Source organism: Cyprinus carpio, chromosome B25 (assembly GCF_018340385.1).
Source record: "Cyprinus carpio isolate SPL01 chromosome B25, ASM1834038v1, whole genome shotgun sequence".
Classification (NCBI taxonomy): Eukaryota; Metazoa; Chordata; class Actinopteri; order Cypriniformes; family Cyprinidae; genus Cyprinus; species Cyprinus carpio.
The window spans coordinates 18,489,340-18,510,629 of NC_056621.1; the positions used below are offsets into that span (position 1 = coordinate 18,489,340).

Below are 21,290 nucleotides of genomic sequence, written 5' to 3' on the forward strand. Positions count from 1 at the left end.
ATGAAATACAAAACTTGCTCTCATCTTAAAAGAGAAATTTGGACCACTGGGCAACAGTCCAGTTCTTCTTCTCCTTAGCCCAGGTAAGACGCCTCTGACATTGTCTGTGGTTGAGGAGTGGCTTAACAAGAGGAATATGATAACTGTAGCCAAATTCCTTGACACGGCTGTGTGTGGTGGCTCTTGATGCCTTGACCCCAGCCTCAGTCCATTCTTTGTGAAGTTCACTCAAATTCTTGAATCGATTACACTCTACAATACATCACAATGCTAAAATCCACCCTCTTTGTCAATCGATGTTTTTCTTCCTCACTTTTTTCTTCCACTCAACTTTCTTTTAACATGCTTGGATACAGCACTCTGTGAACAGCCAGCTTCTTTGGCAATGGATGTTTGTGGCTTATCCTCCTTGTGAAGGGTGTTGTCAATGATTGTCTTCTGGACAACTGTCAGATCAGCAGTCTTCCCCATGATTGTGTAGCCTAGTGCAGTGGTTCTCAACCACGTTCCTGGAGGACCCCCAATACTGCACATTTTGCATGTCTCCTTAATCAAACACACCTGATTCAGGTCACCTGCTCATTAGTAGGGATTCACAGACTTGAAATGGGTGTGTCAGACAAAGGAGACATGCAAAATGTGCAGTGTTGGGTGTCTTCCAGGAATGTGCTTGAGAACCACTGGCCTAGTAAACCAAACTGAGAGACCATTTTAAAAGGCTCAGGAAACCTTTGCAGGTGTTTTGAGTTGATTAGCTGATTGACGTAACCATATTCTAATTTGTTGAGTGTGAGCCTAAATCATCACAATTAAAAGAACCAAAGACTTAAACTACTTCAGTCTGTGTGCAGTTAATTTATTTAATACACGAGTTTCACAAGTTGAGTTGAATTACTGAAATAAATGAATTTTTCCACGATATTCTAATTTATTGAGATGCACCTGTATTTTTTTCTCTTCTTTGAACTGACTGAATCTAAATATCCCAGCAGCTCCTGCAACTACAAGCTCTCCATCAACTGAGTCTCAAACATCAGCTCCTTCAAGTGAGTATTTTTATTCATGGACAACTGAGTAAATGTATTAATAGGAAAATGATATCTGTATTTTATTCGTTTTTATTGTTAATGTGGTATATTGTAATAATAACTGTGCTTATTTCATGTCAAATACCAAGTATCAAACATCAGCATCTATGTGTTAAATTTACATTGGGAAATAGTAAAAATTAAATATTAAATGTGAAGTGACATACAGCCAAGCGTGGTGACCCACACTCAGAATTCATGCTCTGCATTTAACCCATCCAAAGTGCACACACACACAGCAGTAAACACACACACCGTGAACACACACCCGGAGCAGTGGGCAGCCATTTATGCTGCGGCGCCCGGGGAGCAGTTGGGGGTTCGGTGTCTTGCTCAAAGGCACCTCAGTCATGGTATTGCTGGCCCGAGACTCAAACCCACAACCTTAGGGTTAGGAATCAAACTCTCTAACCACTAGGCCACGACTTCCCCTGCCAAGGCCACGACTTCCCCTGCTATTGTATTATTATTGTATTGTATTATAATTATTGTATTCATATTTTTTTAATTTAACAACAATTTTCACAGTATCAAATTTTATTGTATGCAAAAAAAATCTACTTTTTTTTTCTTCATGCATCAAAATGTCCGCAGCTCCTGCCACTACAAGCTCTTCTTCAACTGAGTCTCAAACATCAGCTCCTACAAGTGAGTATTTTTACAGTGTTTCCCATAGACTTACGCTCTATGCGTGGCGGTACTTCCACCTGCAGAATATATACCGGTTCACATTTACAGCTCTGCGTGTTTGCTGAGTAAAACCATCAGTCAATTCTCCAAGTAGGTATAACTGCAGACCATAGGTCTCCAAAATGGGGCGTGAACTCCAAAAAAAAAAGAGGGTAGAACCTCCAAAATGGGGCCGAGTGTCCCGCACAAAGACTTTCACCATTGGCTGTGGCTTATATGCTTAATAAATAAATATTCTCCATGAGTGCAGAGCCCAAAGCTTGTGGCCAGTGGTGTTCGGACTGGAGTTTAAACCTCTGCTTCATGATGTAAATGGGAATCACCCACGAGCCATCCCAGCGTAGGGGAAAGATTTTACTCTATTGCTTTGTTCCAAGCAACGGGGGCATCCTGGGGCATGAAATTTGCAGGGTCGGAGGGGGTAGTGACGGAAGAATCTCATATCGCATAATCTTATTAACTGTTTATCTCCTCAACTGCATCTTTCTTTATCAGGCTATTCATCGCCAATCATGCCGTGGATTCAATTTCACTGGTTAAGGTAAGGGTCAGGTGTGGGGTAGGTTTAGGGGTTAGCATTTTTTGTAGCATAGTGTAAGAAATCAACACTTTAATTGACACAACCAATAAAAACTTTAGAATCAGCTGTTGGGCAGAGTTTGCACTGAAGTGGATTGGGGGAAAAAATTATGGATGCGTGTCATGTGCTTGTCTGTCAATAGGATGAAGCCACACCCTATTTTGGAGCTTCCACCCCATTTTGGAGTTCCCGCCCCCATTTAGAGATCTCCGGGATGCAGTTATACCCTTCTCAGATTTTCATGTTGGTCTGAATGAAAATACAATTTCATTGTTTGCCACTAGGTGCTGCTTTTGGAGCATAAAAATTGCTGTTTCCCCGGAATCACTGTACACAAAGCAGCACTGTTCTCAAAAACGCTGCTTTATCAGGCATTACAGGCATGATGCAATGGAAATTAAAGCGAAATTTTCCTGAAGACAGTCGGTTTCCTTCAGATAAACTAATATAAAAACACTATTGAAACGTGCAGTACTCATGTTTATTCAACATACTCAAAGTCTTTTGAAAAATCTATTTGTGGAGGTCAGTTTTTCATATTGTGACAGCCCGCCACAAATAAATCAATGCATGGGAAACACTGTTTTATTTATGGACAACTGATTAAAAATATGGTAATAGTAAAATGATATCCGTATTTTATTTATATTATTGATAATGTAGTATATTGTAATAATAACTGTGCATATTTCACGTGAAATCCCAGGTATTAAACATCAGCAACTGCCTGTTAAATTTATGTTGGGAAACAGAAAATATTAATATATATATATATATATATTAATTTTAATTATCCCAACAGCTCCAGCAACTATAAGCTCTCTTTCAACTGAATCTCAAACATCAGCTCCTTCAAGTGAGTATTTTTATTCATGGACAACTGAGTAAATGTGTCAATAGAAAAATGATATCTGTATTTTATTCATTTTTATTGTTAATCTGGTATATTGTAATAATAATGTATCGCTTACATATGGTAACCCTCGTTCCCTGATGGAGGGAACAGAGATGTTGTGTCTAATGTACGACACTAGGGGTCATTCTTCAGAGCCCAAACACCTCTGATATCTTTGAGAAAAGGCCAGTGAAATTGGGTGTGCATAATTTGCATAGCTGGCAATGACCCGGACATCCGGGTATAAATAAGCCAGCGTAACATCTGCTCTCTTGTTCTGAGGAGTCGAGAAGCAAGAGGAGTCTCAACCCACTGTAATAATAACTGTGCTTATTTCATGTCAAATACCAAGTATCAAACATCAGCATCTATGTGTTAAATTTACATTGGGAAATAGTAAAAATTAAATATTAAATGTGAAGTGACATACAGCCAAGCGTGGTGACCCACACTCAGAATTCATGCTCTGCATTTTAACCCATCCAAAGTGCACACACACACAGCAGTAAACACACACACCGTGGGGAACACAACACCCGGAGCAGTGGGCAGCCATTAATGCTGCGGCGCCCCGGGGATCAATCTGTGTCCCAAACTCAAGCTCAAGGACACCTCAGTCCTCATATGAAGTGCGAATGCGTCACAGTGGCGACCTTAGGGTTTAGGAATCAAACTCTCTAACCACTAGGCCACGACTTCCCCTGCCAAGGCCACGACTTCCCCTGCTATTGTATTATTATTGTATTGTATTATAATTATTGTATCATATTTTTTTTAATTTAACAACACAATTTTCACAGTATCAAATTTTAGTATTGTATGCAAAAAAAAATCTACTTTTTTTTTTTCATGCATCAAAATGTCCAGCAGCTCCTGCCACTACAAGCTCTTCTTCAACTGAGTCTCAAACATCAGCTCCTACAAGTGAGTATTTTTTTACAGTGTTTCCCATAGACTTACGCTCTATGCGTGGCGGTACTTCCACCTGCAGAATATATACCGGTTCACATTTACAGCTCTGCGTGTTTGCTGAGTAAAACCATCAGTCAATTCTCCAAGTAGGTATAACTGCAGACCATAGGTCTCCAAAATGGGGCGTGAACTCCAAAAAAAGAGGGTAGAACCTCCAAAATGGGGCCGAGTGTCCCGCACAAAGACTTTCACCATTGGCTGTGGCTTATATGCTTAATAATAAATAAATATTCTCCATGAGTGCAGAGCCCAAAAGCTTGTGGCCAGTGGTGTTCGGACTGGAGTTTAAACCTCTGCTTCATGATGTAAATGGGAATCACCCACGAGCCATCCACGCGTAGGGAAAGATTTTACTCTATTGCTTTGTTCCAAGCAACGGGGGCATCCTGGGGCATGAAATTTGCAGGGTCGGAGGGGGTAGTGACGGAAGAATCTCATATCGCATAATCTTATTAACTGTTTATCTCCTCAACTGCATCTTTCTTTATCAGGCTATTCATCGCCAATCATGCCGTGGATTCAATTTCACTGGTTAAGGTAAGGGTCAGGTTGGGGGGTAGGTTTTAGGGGTTAGCATTTTTTTGTAGCATAGTGTAAGAAATCAACACTTTAATTGACACAACCAATAAAAACTTTAGAATCAGCTGTTGGGCAGAGTTTGCACTGAAGTGGATTGGGGGAAAAAAATATGGATGCGTGTCATGTGCTTGTCTGTCAATAGGATGAAGCCACACCCTATTTTGGAGCTTCCACCCCATTTTGGAGTTCCCGCCCCCATTTAGAGATCTCCGGGATGCAGTTATACCCTTCTCAGATTTTCATGTTGGTCTGAATGAAAATACAATTTCATTGTTTGCCACTAGGTGCTGCTTTTGGAGCATAAAAATTGCTGTTTCCCCGGAATCACTGTACACAAAGCAGCACTGTTCTCAAAAACGCTGCTTTATCAGGCATTACAGGCATGATGCAATGGAAATGAAAGCGAAATTTTCCTGAAGACAGTCGGTTTCCTTCAGATAAACTAATATAAAAACACTATTGAAACGTGCAGTACTCATGTTTATTCAACATACTCAAAGTCTTTTGAAAAATCTATTTGTGGAGGTCAGTTTTTTCATATTGTGACAGCCGCCACAAATAAATCAATGCATGGGAAACACTGTTTTATTTATGGACAACTGATTAAAAATATGGTAATAGTAAAATGATATCCGTATTTTATTTATATTATTGATAATGTAGTATATTGTAATAATAACTGTGCATATTTCACGTGAAATCCCAGGTATTAAACATCAGCAACTGCCTGTTAAATTTATGTTGGGAAACAGAAAATATTAATATATATATATATATTAATTTTAATTATCCCAACAGCTCCAGCAACTATAAGCTCTCTTTCAACTGAATCTCAAACATCAGCTCCTTCAAGTGAGTATTTTTATTCATGGACAACTGAGTAAATGTGTCAATAGAAAAATGATATCTGTATTTTATTCACATCTACTTTTAATCACGTATATCTCAATAACAAATTAACGAAAAAAAAATTTTAAACCCTCGTTCCCTGATGGAGGAAACAGAGATGTTATGTCAAATGTACGACACTAGGGGTCATTCTTCAGCCCCAACACCTCTGATATCTTTGAGAAAAGGCCAGTGAAATTGGGTGTGCAGAATTTGCATGCATAGCTGGCAATGACCCGGACATCCGGGTATAAATAAGCCAGCGTAACATCTGCTCTCTTGTTCTGAGGAGTCGAGAAGCAAGAGGAGTCTCAACCCACTCAGAAGCAGTTTGAATTTGTGGCATAAGGGAAATAATATCTCTGTTCCCTCCATCAGGGAACGAGGGTTACCATACATAACCGAGACATTCCCTTTTAGTCATTCACTTCGATGTTGTGTCAAATGTACGACACTAGGGGTCCCTATACTAAACGCCACAACTGCCGAACTGAGTCCACGGGGGCACAGATGTTGACAGGTTCAGCATTTCACAGCCAAATGCACCTCACCTCCTCGTAACCTTCCAACTCCCAAGACTTAAGACCTTTCTGTCCAACATCTGGGGAAGACACCATAAAGGTAGAGGTCCCTTCAGCCGGAGACTTTTTCCCCATAGTTAGTACTTACCATTAAAAGACTAGCTGAAAAGTCTTGGTAAAAAATGTCAGGACAGTGACTATTCCCCTACAGGGGGAAAGGCACTACGGCGATCACATCCAACCTGAAGGGGAGGTAACATGTGAAAACGACCTATGGACTTACAAAGGAAGTACCACATAGCGGGCTCTGCTTAAGGGGAGAGCTACCAGTTATAGAACCTCATGACAGACCAAGCATCTGTGTAGGGGAAACACTGAACCCTGAAGGACAAAACCGTGGGACACAAATGGGGCACAACATAAGGAGCACTAGCTCATTAAAGAAGTTTAGGGGAAACTCTACTCATAATGAGTTCTATAATGAGTTCCTCCTCCGAACTCAGCAACGCAAAGTGTCTAAGTGATGGAAAGGTTGTCCAGGGTTCATGAAAAGGAACTGAATTGGACTCAATAAGCACAGTGCCATCTGGGACAGGGGGAAATGCCGTGTGCAAGCTCTACATCCAACCAGTAACCTGAATTCAATAATTAACTTTCAAAACTCTGAATGAAACTGGTTCCATCCACAGATTGTAAAATCTGGCAAATGTATTGGGTGTAGCCCAACCTGCAGCTCTATAAATGTCTGCTAGAGACGCACTGTTCGATAAACCTGATGAAGCAGAAATGCCCCTGGTCGAGTGAGCCCTCACTCCCAGCGGGTATGGTATGCCTCCAGCTTGATAAGTCATGAGGACTGCATCCACAATCCAGATCCTCTGTTTGGAAACAGTATTCCCCTTCTGTTGACCTCCAAAGCAGACAAAGAGCTGTTCTAAGAGTCTACAACTTTGTGTGCGTTCCAAATAAATCCGCAGGGCTCGCACTGGGCACAACAGAGACAGGTTAGGGTCCCCCTCCTGTAGGGGATAACTTGCAAGGTTACCATCTGATCCCGGAAGGGAGTGTTGGGAACCTTGGGCACATATCCAGGCCGGGGTCTCAGGAAAATGTGAGAGTCTGCTGGACCGAATTCTAGACAAGATTTGTTAACAGAAGTGAGTGCAGTCAGCAAGGCTGTCTTCATAGAAAGCACAAAAATAAAAACACACAAAAGGCTCAAAAACATATCTCTCTAAAACCCCAAAAACAACACAGAGATATCAACAAGAAATAATAAGACATAAAAAATAAAATCTTAAATATAGATTAATCATTGTTAAAGCTAAAATGTTACTAGTCAAGATGGGTATTTGGATATCCTTTTGTATGTATTTGCCCGTTCAGGTCTTTCGCGCCTGAATGCTTTCAAATTGCTTGAATTTTTAAATAAACAAGACTTAATAACACATGCACATGATCAACTTTCATGACGAGGCTGCAGTGGCCTGATCGGGCAAATGACAAATCCGTCTAATGTCCTGAACATCTTTCACACTGGCCTGGGCCATCGAGCAGTCCTTATAGCCCTATTCTGTCAAATCTTCATTAACCAACAGCAGTAATATTTGGGTGGGGAGTGGAGCATTTGAGTCACATACAGAACAGAAAACTGACGGAGTGACCGCAGTGGAGTAAAACTGACTGGATCAAAAAACTTACATGTGACACACAGCTCACTTCTCTGTCACTGTAAGTTACCGAAACCACACATAAAATCTAGTGGTGCGCCGATCCGATATTGTGCATATACTATTCTGTGTTGTTGTTAAGCCCCACGAAAGGCACAAAAACATTATTAAGCACCATAAAGTTCCCTTGCACTATATTTCAAGTGTTCTGAGACCGTTCCATAGTTTAATGTGAAGTACAGATGAATATTTAAGTCATTAAATTCAAGTTCACGTAAACTCCTCTCTCCGCTGTGGTTGTCTGTCATCCTCCTTTCAGCATTCAAACTGCGCGTTGCGTTCGGTTACGACAGTCAAGATAATAAAACTCTCTCTAAGATGATACAATGTTTCTATTATTATACTCGATCTGAAGATAAACAAAAGTGGTTTTGTATAAAAGGACTTTATCATGCTGGAGTTTAGTGCTAATACTAAATCATGTTACTTTCTACCGGGTGTCTGTTAGAAAACACTACACTGGAGTAGAAAGCATTATGAATTGTTCTTCATGTGCACAGTAACTGAAATTTAAAACTGTTATGTTGGAGATGGAGTCTCCATTCTACCGGGAGTGTAGCTCGTGACAGCTTGTCGGCCGTACGGTTGAGCAGACCCGGAATGTGAATAGATCTCAGAACATTCCGACTCCAAAAGAGGAGGTGGCGGGCGAGTTGTGACGTGACAGGAGTGCAGACCACCTTGTCGGTTGTTGTACGCAACGGTCGCAGTGTTGTCTGTTCGGACCAGTACATGCTTGCGTCATAAGCACACTTTGAGACGGTTCAAGGCCAGGTGCACCACTAACAACTCTAAGCAATTGATATGCCAGTGCAGTTTGGGGGCCCGTCCATTCCGCGACACTGCATGCCCGTTGTACGTGGCTGCCCAACCGGTGGTGGAGGCATCCGTGTAAACCACAGCATGCCCAGAGACCTGTTCTAGGGGCACTTCTGCCCGGAGGAACGTAAGGTCTGACCACGGGGTGAAGGCTTGGCAACAGGCCGATGTAACTTGGACCCAGTGAGTGCCACACTGCGACGCCCACCTTGGTACTAGGCAATGAAGCCAGTGCTGAAGCGGTCTCATATGAAGCAGCCCCAGCTGAACTCCAACTCCATACCGTGTAAAGAGATCCTCTGTGTCGGGGAGAGTTTGCTCTTTTCCCAGTTGACCCGAAGACTCAACTGGCTGAGGTGAACAAGGGAAACAAGAGCCCCCTCCACAACTTTCGTGAAGACACGGGGAGACAGGGACAGCCTGAAAGGCAGGCCCTTGTACTGATATGCACATCCTTTGAGCGTGAACTGCATTAATGGTCTGTGGTGCGGAAAGATCGGCACATGAAAGTACGTATCCTTCAGGTTGATCGCGGTAAATCAATCTCATCAACATCTTGAATGGTAACCGGTGAAGGGCCTGGTTCACGACATGCAGATCCAAGATTGGTTGTAACCCACCGCCTTTCATGGGTACAATGAAGTAGGGGCTATAAAACCCGTCTTCATATCGGCTGGAGGGACCGGCTCCATCGCATCCTTTGCCAGTAGGACTGCGATCTCTGCACGCAAGACAGGAGCATCGGCCACCTTCACTGCCGTGAAGCGGATGCCACTGAACTTGGGGGGACACCGGGCAAACTGAATTGCATAGTCGAGGCAGATGGTCCACAGAAGCCAGCGAGACGAGCTGGGTAGCGCTAGCCATGCCCCCAGATATCGTGCAAGCAGGACAAGTGGAACAACCACCATACCCGCATTAGTGCAGCGAGGTGGAACGCAGGGACCCAACTCACAGGGCGGCTTGTAAGCTGACCGGAGAGGGTCTGAGTGTGCAGTGCAATGCTTACCTGGTTCCACAGTTTGGCAGAGGGTGTATGAATAGGGCCTTTGTTGATGCTCTCGAACCGCCCGCTTCTGCCCACTCACCACTGAGAAGGACAACTTCCCAAAATTGTAACTCCGTCTGTGACTTTCCGTGCCCTCCTGGGACCCAGGGACAGAGAAAACTGCTCTCTCGTTGAGATTTTCCATATTCTCCACCCGACCCTCCTCCAGGGGAGGGAGAGGTGCATTCACCATCCCCCAAAGAGCAGCATCACTCCTTCTCTGGGTCGCCTGGCCTCTTGCTCGTCCGCTCACCACCAGGTTTGACAGGGGACTGGACAGGTGAGCAGCCAGCCTACGCCCAGCTCCACAACGCCTATTGCTCGAGCCTGCTTCGGATGCAGCTCAGGAGTGGGGGCGGACGCAGGGGGCCACCCTCAGAAACGAGCAGGCTGGGGCGCTGCGGCTGGTGGACGGGTGGAGGTGCCAGACAACCTCAGTCTGCTCCTGTGCAGCCGAGAACTGCTGGGCCATGTTCTCGACTGCATCGCCGAAAAGGCCAGTCTGGGACACAGGGAGCTTGAGGAACCAAACTTTGTCAGCGTCCCTCATGTCGACCAGACATAACCAGAGGTGACGCTCCTGGACCACAAGTGTGAACATCGCATGACCCAGAGAACTCGTGGTGACCTTTGTCATTCGGAGCTCAAGATCAGTTGCGGTTCGGAGCTCTTCTGGATCGTGACCACCCTCATGCAGGTCTTTCAGTGCTTTAGCCTGAAGCGTGTAAGGTGGAGGCAGCTTCTCAACAGGCTGTATAAGCATCACCGGACAAGCCAGACGAGTACCTACAGACCCGGGAAGGGAAAACATGGACACAACTGCATCGCAACCGACGGCTTCACCAGTGGGGACCACCGTATACCCCCTAGCTGCACCACTGTCGAGAGTGGTGAGGGCAGAGGAGTTAGCAGGTCAGTTTCCGGCAGAAAGAGGTGCCATCCACAACCTGGTAAGCCCCTCATGCACCTCCGGAAAGAATGACACCGGGGTGGGGTGCTTAGAACCAGCATGGACCACCCTCGGGACATGGTCTACACTCGAGCCCTACCCTCACGGCGGCCCGTGAAAGCATAGCCGTTATTTCCGGATCTGATTCAGGCATTGCTACAATCCCGGAGGACAGCAGCGCAGCTGAATCTTCCTCTCCAGAAATCTACGGCTCACCCTCCGATGCGGTGGAGGAAGCGATCAACATCTGGTCAGCAGGAGGAGTGCCAAAGGATACTGCTGGTATGCTCCTTGTAAAGGGCCCAGCACATTCCATTGGTAGCTCAACTGGTTGCTGAGTGCAAGAGGAGCAATGGTCCCCCGTGGGTTGGTTCCCTGGGGGGTTTGCCATCACTGTTACCCTTAGACCACCCGTGCTACTGCCTGAAGTAGCCCCCGCCTGACTGCCGCCAAGACGAGAACTAGATCAAGGCAGAGGCACCGGAGCTCCGCCCCTTTGAGGAAACTGAGCTTGGCCTGTGACTCCAAGATGATCATCTTCCCGCAATGAGAACATGACTTATCCACAAACACCACCTCAGCGTGCTTAATGCCCAGGCACGTGAGGCAGTGATCTTGACCATCACCCAGTGCCAGGTAACGCAGCATTCAGAAACACCCGGGTGATATGTTGTCCATAGCAAGACTCACATCATCTTAACAAAGACGTAATGTTGAGTTTGCCACGCAACGTCATCTTTAAGTAGATGCACCCTTAAATGCTCTTTTAGGGAAAAAGCTCTTTTAGTGTGCTGAAGCGCACAGGGGAGATGGCCGCCTGCAACACAAACAGGGGGTAGTGCAGCCTGATGTGTGCAACCCACTTGACACTCGACATGTGATTGCTCAGCTCCGAAGTGAAAAGCTGGTATGCGTTGCACCTTCTGCCTTTTTTAACTGTGATCATCGGCAGCTGGATGCAATCATTGCATGCCAATGTGCATTGGCTCGTTTAGTTACACTCAAAGTAGATTTGTCTCTCGTAGCAAGATCCCAATTCGTCGGTCAGTGATCGACTGAAAGGGAACCGTGGTCCTACTGTATTGTTGCATCCCTAGTATTTTGTAATAATAACTGTGCTTATTTCATGTCAGATCCCAGGTATTAAAGTGAAAGTGAATCAATCAATCAAGTTTATATTTAGTAAACTGATTTCCAAATTATTAATAATAAAACACATTCACACACACACACACACACACACACACACACACACACACACACACACAGACAATAATATATATATATATATACACATACAATATAAGCCCTCCCTACACCTACCCGATGTGATATGAGATTTGAAAATGGAGGGGGAAAAAAGTTTGGTAAAGGGCGGAATCGCTCAGGTCGATTGCATCAAAAATGACTTCCGCACACATTTTACTGTCTACGCCACTGAACTTGTTAATTAACATGTTTAATTAACATGTTGGCAGAGTAAGTGTAAATAGTTTGTACCAACAAGGCGGCCTATTTGCATTTAGTGTAAATACACTTTTTTGATAGTAAACTGATGTTCATCTGTTCTTTTTAATAGTCAACTTATTTGGGTCATCGTCATAAAAGCCCTGTAAACACTGTCACAGACACGAGGATACATCTTTCATTACATCATGCAGAATGCTCACTAACTGACACAGTGATCGAGTTATCTGTTTTTGCAAATGAACTTTTTATATATAACATGATTATTGTAACCATTTTAAAGAAAAAAAGGATCTTTTGTTAGCCTTGGAGCAAGGATCAATTGGAGCTTGCAATACCACAGTGTGTGACGTCACTCCATTGGCCAGTGAAGTGGAGGAAGTCATGAACCTGCTGGTTTGGTGTGAAGAGCAGGTCGGAAACCATATGTGTTTATGTGGATGCTTGTCAAGACAGCCATTCTGACATAATTTTGTGTGCATTTGCTGAAAAAAATACAAAAGAGAACTCAATTTGGTACTTGCATGCTGTCCACACTGCAGCTTTTTGCATGTGCACACAGAAATGGCCTATCACAGCGTGCGAGGACCGCATCTCGTTTGAACCATCTTGCACTTGAATGGCTTAAAATTATTGCTGTCAAAATTAGCGCATTAATGCAGGCAATTAATTTTTCCAGTTTAATGCTTTTAAAAATATTTAATGCAGTTAACGCAGGGGCCCCACTCAAAACTGCTGCTTCTGTCTCTTTTTTTCTTGACAAGAATTGTGTTTATTTAGACGAAGAACATCTTTATGACCACATCAAACCAGAGATTTTTCAAATGCGCACTCCACTTTGCCTCAGTGACAGGCGTTAGTCAAGTGTGGAAATGATACAGGTGATGAGAGAGCTTCAGTAGAACAACACTGAACTGTGGTCAGATGAGATGTTGTCAGGCCATATGACAGTAAAAAATTAATCTTCCTGTCCTGTCAGCCATTATACAGTTCTCATAGCGCATGCTCTTCAACTGCATGCACAAATACGTCAGTGTGCGCTGTAGCCTGTATCATTTCATATTAAATCGTGAATTAAATTTCGAGCATGCATGTCAGATCCTTGTCACGTAATAGCAGCCAAATAACCTAATAACCCAGCTGCTATGATGTCTATTAATCAAAGAACAAAAGAAAAAATAGGAAATCAATAACTTTTGTAGCTTGAAGGATTTGTCTATATTTAGTTTAGAATTTAATGTTTGATAACTTCATTCAATTTCTGTATATTTCCGACTTTCTGAAGGGAACAAGTAAATATGACATTTATTACAGTGGGTTTATGTGAAGATTGTTTTAAGGTAATTTAAATTAGAAATGGTTATTTTTTAAAGTCTAATAAATGTTAAAATCAGTTATACTGTAATGTTGAACGGCTATAGTCAATGGTTAAGTATAAGGGAAAAAACTATTTCCTAGAGACATTAGTAGTGTTGGTATCAGTGATACTCGCCTTCAGTCTTAAAAAAGATGCCATTAAACAAATATTAAAAATATACTCTCTTTATGTTTTTTTCTACATTATTTTGAAGATTGAATGTGAAATTGCAATATAAAAGTATATTTAAAAACTTTAAAGTGGTCCTATTATATATATATATTATATTTTATACTTTTTCACTTTTTCAACTTTAGTTAGTCTGTAATGCTGCTGTTTAAGCATAAAAAATATCTACAAAGTTACAAAGCTCAAAGTCCAGTTCAAAAGGAGATATTTTATTTAACCGAAATCACTTTTCGAAAACTACAACGAATGACTCGTTTGGATTACAATGCATATTTTCCGGGATTTGTGATATCACAAATACCGACGAATGGGACGAGACCTGTTTGAGCTGCACTAGAGAAGGCAACGAGTGTTATTGCTATGTCGGAGATGCGCTAGCTTTCCCAAAGCAGACGAACTTAGGATACAATCATCCGGGTTTAAATCAAACTTGATATTTACACTGAAGCTCGCATGTAGCTAAGGTAAGAGACATTACATTTCCCGACCAGGCGCCGAGTGCTGTCAATCACAACACACACTGGCCCAGCTAACCAATCACAGCACACACTGGCCCAGCTAACCAATCACAGCACATTTCATATTTTGAGAAGGTGGGCCTTCATTTGATACAGGAACTATTCCAGTCGTTCATGCCAGACTGGAGAGATAGGTGTTGTAATGTAAAATATGTGAAAAATAATGTGTTTTTCGAACAACCTAGTATGAGAGCCTGTTCTACACCCCCAAAACAAAATCAAGACTTTGTAAAAGAGCATAATAGAACCCCTTTAATATTAGGTGGGATTAATTAAATTCTATATGAAGTTTATTTGTATAGAGCTTTTCCCTATACAAATCATTGCAAAGCAGCTTTAGAGAAAATTAAAGTTTCTACATTATATTTAGGAGTAGTTTATCAGTGTAGACTATGTCAAGTTGATGTCCATATCATGCAGTTATTAATGACATGTCTAGGGCTGCCTTTGACTAAAGATTTCTCTGGTTGACCAGTAGTCGTTAATTTGAAGCATTAGTCGAATAATCGCACGTTTATTAATAAACCATTTAAATCATAATAATGAGCCTTTAATTGCCTACATAACCTAATAAGTGCTTAAGCACATGCATGCAGTTTGCCACAGCACACTGCAGAATTAATGAATTATGAATGTCAAAAAAAAAAAAAAAAAAAAAAAAAAAAAAAAAAAAATATATATATATATATATATATATATATATATATATATATATATATATATATATATATATTATATATATATATGCAAGGAGGCTGCATTAACATTTGAATAAATTGTTAAAAAATTAGTGCTTTCTTTGCTTTCGATTTAAGAGATGAAGTCAGCGACACTGACTTGTCATCTCCACAGTAGTGGATGCGCCTGGATGTTTCATACGGATTACATAATCTGAGAATATTTGTTTCACATTTGAGTTGGTTAATTTGAAAGAAGTCATTTCACTCTCTGTAAAGTTTACACAGTTTCAGAGTTTCGCACTCAAGTTTGCATGAGACAGAGACAGCTGAAAGAGCATCCTGTTGCTGTCATTCATTTACAAAAGTGCAATGTTTTGTTGTTATTGTGAGTGCACACAAATGAACGTAGAGTCTTTACAGATTCGAAAGATGTATTACTATTATCTGTATTACCAAAAATGAGAGAGTATTTTAAGAGCAAGTGACTGGCACCTCCATCTGTCCTGCAGTGTACTGTACTGTTCAGCTTCCACACTTCGCACAGACACTTGAACAGCACACATATTTCTAGGTTAACATTTGACTGAGCCGCCATGTAAAGTTGCTGCTACCAACATATTTTAGATGATAAGCCAAATTTGAGGTCGATGAATGATAGGCGTGTCTGGTAAAAAATAACAAAAATACCAGACAAAAACAAAATACCCAAAAATAAGAAAACAAAGAGACATCAGCTCTTCTATAGAATCATATTAAACCAAAACACAAGTGTATAGAAGCAGATTAGTCTCAAATATAATTCACGCAAAAAACACGATTCACACATGCGTAGACAATTTCACATGCATGAAACCTAATTCCAGACACACAAAAAAAAAATTCACGTGCGTGAAAAAAAATATATATTCACAAAAAGCAATTCACATGCGCAAAATAAAATTATATATTCATAAAAATAAATTTCACAAATGCAAAACACAATTCGTAGATAAACAACTGTGCACAAAAACCTTTGAATGTCTAAAATGTACGAGTGTCTGAATGTACGAATCGTCATTTACTACGAAATCCACTCGGATATGTGTGTGTGTGTTTTTGAGACTTTCCTGGCAGAGCTCTCTTCCCACGTGGGTCTGTCGTACTCTTTAGCCAATCAGATGCGAGCTTACCATTCAACCAATCATATCATAAGCCACTGAGAGTGCATTCAAGGAGCACGATTCTGCGCACCTTTTGCGCAATGTTGATCAATTAGAACGGGAAATTAAGCCTTTACATCAGTAATCCCAAAGACAGTAAAAGAAATGGACACAGCGACCCAATTGGAACTCAATTGAGACAAGTGAAGCCCTTTTTTAGAGATTTTTAGCACTTCCGTTTCTGACGCGCAGACTCAAACAAAGGAAGCTTCTGCCATTATTGTGACTTCATCTGAACATGTGCAAAACCTACTCTCCTTGAATGCACGCTCAGTGGCTTATGATATGATTGGTTGAATGGTAAGCTCGCATCTGATTGGCTAAAGAGTACGACAGACCCACGTGGGAAGAGAGCTCTGCCAGGAAAGTCTCTAAACAAAACACACACACACAAATCCGAGTGGATTCGTAGTAAATGACGATTCGTACATTCAGACACTCGTACATTTTAAACATTCAAAGGTTTTTCGTGCACAGTTGTATATCTACGGATTGTGTTTTGCATTTGTGAAATGTATTTTATGAATATATAATTTTATTTTGCGCATGTGAATTTCTTTTTGTGAATATATATTTTTTTTTCACGCACGTGAATTTTTTTTGTGTGTACGTGAATTAGGTTTCATGCATGTGAAATTGTCTACGCATGTGTGAATCGTGTTTTTTGCGTGAATTATATTTGAGACTAATCTGCTTCCATACTTCTGGTCATCTAATGGTTAGTCGACTATTAGGGGCAGCCCTAGACATGTCATGTAATCAAGCAGACGGTGAACACTATTAGCAGCAATATTTATATGTTGCGATCAAACTTACAGCAAAGTTTGGTAGTTTTGTATGCCGTTTCAGGGTTGGCATCAGCTGAGGTCCTCTGGGGGTTGGCATTATCTCTTCTCAGGTGTTCAGTCATCTCAGATCTTCGTAAGGGCTGGATCCAGACTGAAGCTTCTGTAATTCCTAGTTACCTCAGGATGCCAATTCTGTGGCAGCAAATAGTAGCAAATAGAGACAACATTAGTGTAGCTGCTGTTCCAACCAAGCAAAGAATGATAATGTGCATTTGATCAGATACAGGTGCATCTCAATAAATTAGAATGTCATGGAAAAGTTCATTTATTTCAGTAATTCAACTCAAATTGTGAAACTCATGTATTAAATAAATTCAATGCGCACAGACTGAAGTAGTTTAAGTCTTTGGTTCTTTTAATTGTGATGATTTTGGCTCACATTTAACAAAAACCCACCAATTCACTATCTCAACAAATTAGAATACTTCATAATACCAAAAAAAAAAAAAAAAAAAAAACATTTTTAGTGAATTGTTGGCCTTCTTGAAAGTATGTTCATTTACTGTACATGTACTCAATACTTGGTAGGGGCTTCTTTTGCTTTAATTACTGCCTCAATTCGGCGTGGCATGGAGGTGATCAGTTTGTGGCACTGCTGAGGTGGTATGGAAGCCCAGGTTTCTTTGACAGTGGCACTGCACTGCAGTTTATCTTCATGTGCTTGAGAGAATGGATATATATCTGTTGTACCATTGTGCAGTACTTTTTTCTCTAACCTTTTTTAATTTGACTAGTCATTCATACAAAGTATTTGAGACAAATCAGGCAGGTTATCTGTGAATCTGTCTTTGGTGGTTGGAACAATAGTTTTACCCGGACAATAACATGGAGCCATATGGTTAATATCAGTAATACGCAGCATGCACGATACAAAGCAGTGGTCAGTAACATCATCACTTTGAGGTACAATATCTATATTAGTAAGATCAATTCCATGCAATATAATTAAATCTAGCTTATGATTAAAACGATGCTTGGGTCCAGATACATTTTGCTTGACCCCCAAAAAATTTGTCTGTAAATGCAAGTCCTAACGCATCAATTGTATTTATCAATGTGAATGTTAAAGTCTCAGACAATTATCACTTTATCGATATTATCCAAGAGGTCTGAGAGGAAATTATCTGTGATCATTTCATTTACAATAACTGCTTTGGAGGGCGAGTGATCTAGTTTAGGAGCTTGAGCTTTGAAAATTATTTTTGTTCTTTTATTTTGCATTTTTTGCATTTTTTTTTCTAGATCCTGCATTAAATTTACATTTTGACCTCACTATTTGGGGAACAGTCACAGTCTTTATAGATTGGACAACACAAGTACTTCTATCATTTGAGTGGGTAGAACAAAAGTAATCATAGCAGTTATTTGAGAATTGGCTTACTAGTCGTATGGAGCATAGTGTCCTGGAGATGTTGTCTGAGAGGACTTCTGCTCCGACTCTCATGGGGTGCAGCCCATCAATGCGAAAAAGCCTAGGACGTTCCCAGAAAAGATTCCTATTATTAACAAAGAGCAGTTTCTGTTCTTTACACCATGACAATAACTATTCATTTAGGGCTACTGAACCTTTCGTGTCGGCCACGATACATGGGAAGCGGTCATGACACAATAATCCTCATAGCAAGAGATGTGCTGTGTACCATCTCGATCAGGCTCCTGAAGTGCATCGCAGTCCAACGCAGGTTGATATCAATAATAACGATTAATTTACAAAAAAAGTATGATTAATTAGTTTATATTTTTATCCATTGACAGCACTACTTAAAACACTTTAATGTTTAAACTGAAAAGACTTAAAACAAGTGATAATGATAAACTTTGAGGAAGCAGCACTGGCCTGATTGTTCAGATAGGTGATTAGATTAAGCATCCTGTTAACAGCAGGTAGACTAATTGTATTCGTAGGCGAACACAAAATATGTTATAAATCACTTATGGTGAATGAGCCAGTGTAATGCAAATATGTCTGAAATGTCTGACATAACAATAAGATGCGACATGAACAATATTGTATGAAGCGTTGTCTGTTAACGTCACGTTGCGCCTCGCGTTATGAAAACAACGTTTGAGACACCACAATCAAAACTTTGTGATTTAGATGGTTTGATGTTGGGTATTCATACAATTATGGTAAAAATGAAACACATTTGTGTGTTCAGAAAGTAAAGAAATGCTTATATTACTTCACTAAACAACAGAGCAAACAACCCTGTGATGACACAAGCTGTGGTGTTGCAATATGTCAGGGCCCATGCTCCAAAAGCTATAACAAAACATCCTATTTTCTTTGAAATGGTTACACAAATCTTTGTTATATATTTTTTGATTAAAATGGAAATCAGATTACTAAACAATGTAAACTTGACTGACCGCTTTGTTTAAACATCAGCAGTTACCATTTATGTTGAGAAGTAGAAAATAGTAATAAAACAAAATTGCATTCATACAGCAATTTCATGTATTGTAGCAACAATTCTCGCAGTATAAAATTTGACTGTATGCAAAAACAAATCTACTTTATTTTCTTGGTACATCTAATTATCCCAGCAGCCCCTGCCACTACAAGCTCTCCTTCAACTAAGTCTGAAACATCAGCTCCTTCAAGTGAGTATTTTCATGGACAACTGAGTAAAAACTTTTTTTTTCATTAATTTTTATAGTTAATGTTGTATATTGTTAGAATAATTGTACTTTTTTCATGTCAAATACCGAATATCAAACCTCAGTGTCTACCAGTTAAAATTAATGTTGGGAAATAGGAAATAGTAATAAGACAAAATTGTATTCATACAGTTTACAGCAATTTCATGTATTTTAATAAAGACTCTTGCAAAATAAAATTTGATTGTATGCAAAAAAAACAAAACTATTTTGTTCATCAAATTATTCCTGCTGCCTCTGCAGCTAAAAGCTTTCAAACATCAGCTACTCCAAGTGAGTATTTTTATTCGTGAACAATTTTGTAAATACAATGATAATTGATATGTATGATATTATAATTCAGTTTATTATCAATGGAATGTTGAACTGAGTCTGAAACATCTGACAGGAACAAATGCGATTGAGAATCTCACAGTAACTGAAATCTCCACATCATTTGTGCTTCTGAAATGGGATAAACAACTCGAAATGGGGTCTTCCTTTAAAGTTAATTGGACTGCTGATGGAACACATGGGAATGTAACAGTCACAAATGTAACAGTCACTTACACAATTTCCATAACAGTCGTCAAATAAAATACATCAACAAAACCCGGCCATGTAAAGTTGCTGCTACCAACATATTTTAGATGATAAGCCAAATTTGAGGTCGATGAATGATAGGCGTGTTTGTATGTATTACCACAAAGACCAGCCATTAACAATCTGTCTGTCAGTCAGCGGACTGCGTGACTTCAGCTCTTCCTGTGGATTGTGGTCAACCAAGCCCCTTCTGGTCATCTAATGGTTAGTCGACTATTAGGGGCAGCCCTAGACATGTCATGTAATCAAGCAGACGGTGAACACTATTAGCAGCAATATTTATATGTTGCGATCAAACTTACAGCAAAGTTTGGTAGTTTTGTATGCCGTTTCAGGGTTGGCATCAGCTGAGGTCCTCTGGGGGTTGGCATCATCTCTTCTTAGGTGTTCAGTCATCTCAGATCTTCGTAAGGGCTGGATCCAGACTGAAGCTTCTGTAATTCCTAGTTACCTCAGGATGCCAATTCTGTGGCAGCAAATAGTAGCAAATAGAGACAACATTAGTGTAGCTGCTCACTATTTGGGGAACACTCACAGTCTTTATAGACTGGACAACACAAGTACTTCTATCATTTGAGTGGGTAGAACAAAAGTAATCATAGCAGTTATTTGAGAATTGGCTTACTAGTCATATGGAGCATAGTATCCTGGAGATGTTGTCTGAGAGGACTTCTGCTCCGACTCTCATGGGGTGCAGCCCATCAATGCGAAAAAGCCTAGGACGTTCCCAGAAACGTTCCTATTATTAACAAAGAGCAGTTTATTTTCTTTACACCATGACAATAACTATTCATTTAGGGCTACTGAACCTTTCGTGTCGGCCATGATACATGGGAAGCGGTCCTGACGCAATAATCCTCATAGCAGGAGATGTGCTGCGTACCATCTCGATCAGGCTCCTGAAGTGCATCGCAGTCCAACGCAGGTTGATATCAATAATAACGATTAATTTACAAAAAAAGTATGATTAATTAGTTTATATTTTTATCCATTGACAGCACTACTTAAAACACTTTAATGTTTAAACTGA

General features: G+C 40.7%; 1 protein-coding gene across 5 annotated transcripts in view; it reads left to right on the plus strand.

Moving 5' to 3' along the window:
• The window catches only part of LOC122142475 (cell wall adhesin EAP1), a 32,493-nt gene extending 12,555 nt beyond the window's left edge, over window positions 1-19,938 (plus strand). For 2 of the 5 annotated variants that reach the window (XM_042753382.1, XM_042753383.1), the window contains exons 4-9: window positions 990-1,046; window positions 1,683-1,736; window positions 3,161-3,214; window positions 4,124-4,177; window positions 5,603-5,656; window positions 19,565-19,938. In XM_042753382.1, the coding sequence (XP_042609316.1) occupies window positions 990-1,046; window positions 1,683-1,736; window positions 3,161-3,214; window positions 4,124-4,177; window positions 5,603-5,656; window positions 19,565-19,668 (377 nt within the window). In that variant the 3' untranslated portion in view covers window positions 19,669-19,938. The remainder of the gene's footprint in view (window positions 1-989; window positions 1,047-1,682; window positions 1,737-3,160; window positions 3,215-4,123; window positions 4,178-5,602; window positions 5,657-19,564) is intronic. The other 3 variants (XM_042753387.1, XM_042753384.1, XM_042753385.1) reach the window with 2 other exon arrangements.
• Window positions 19,939-21,290: the final 1,352 nt, after the last annotated feature.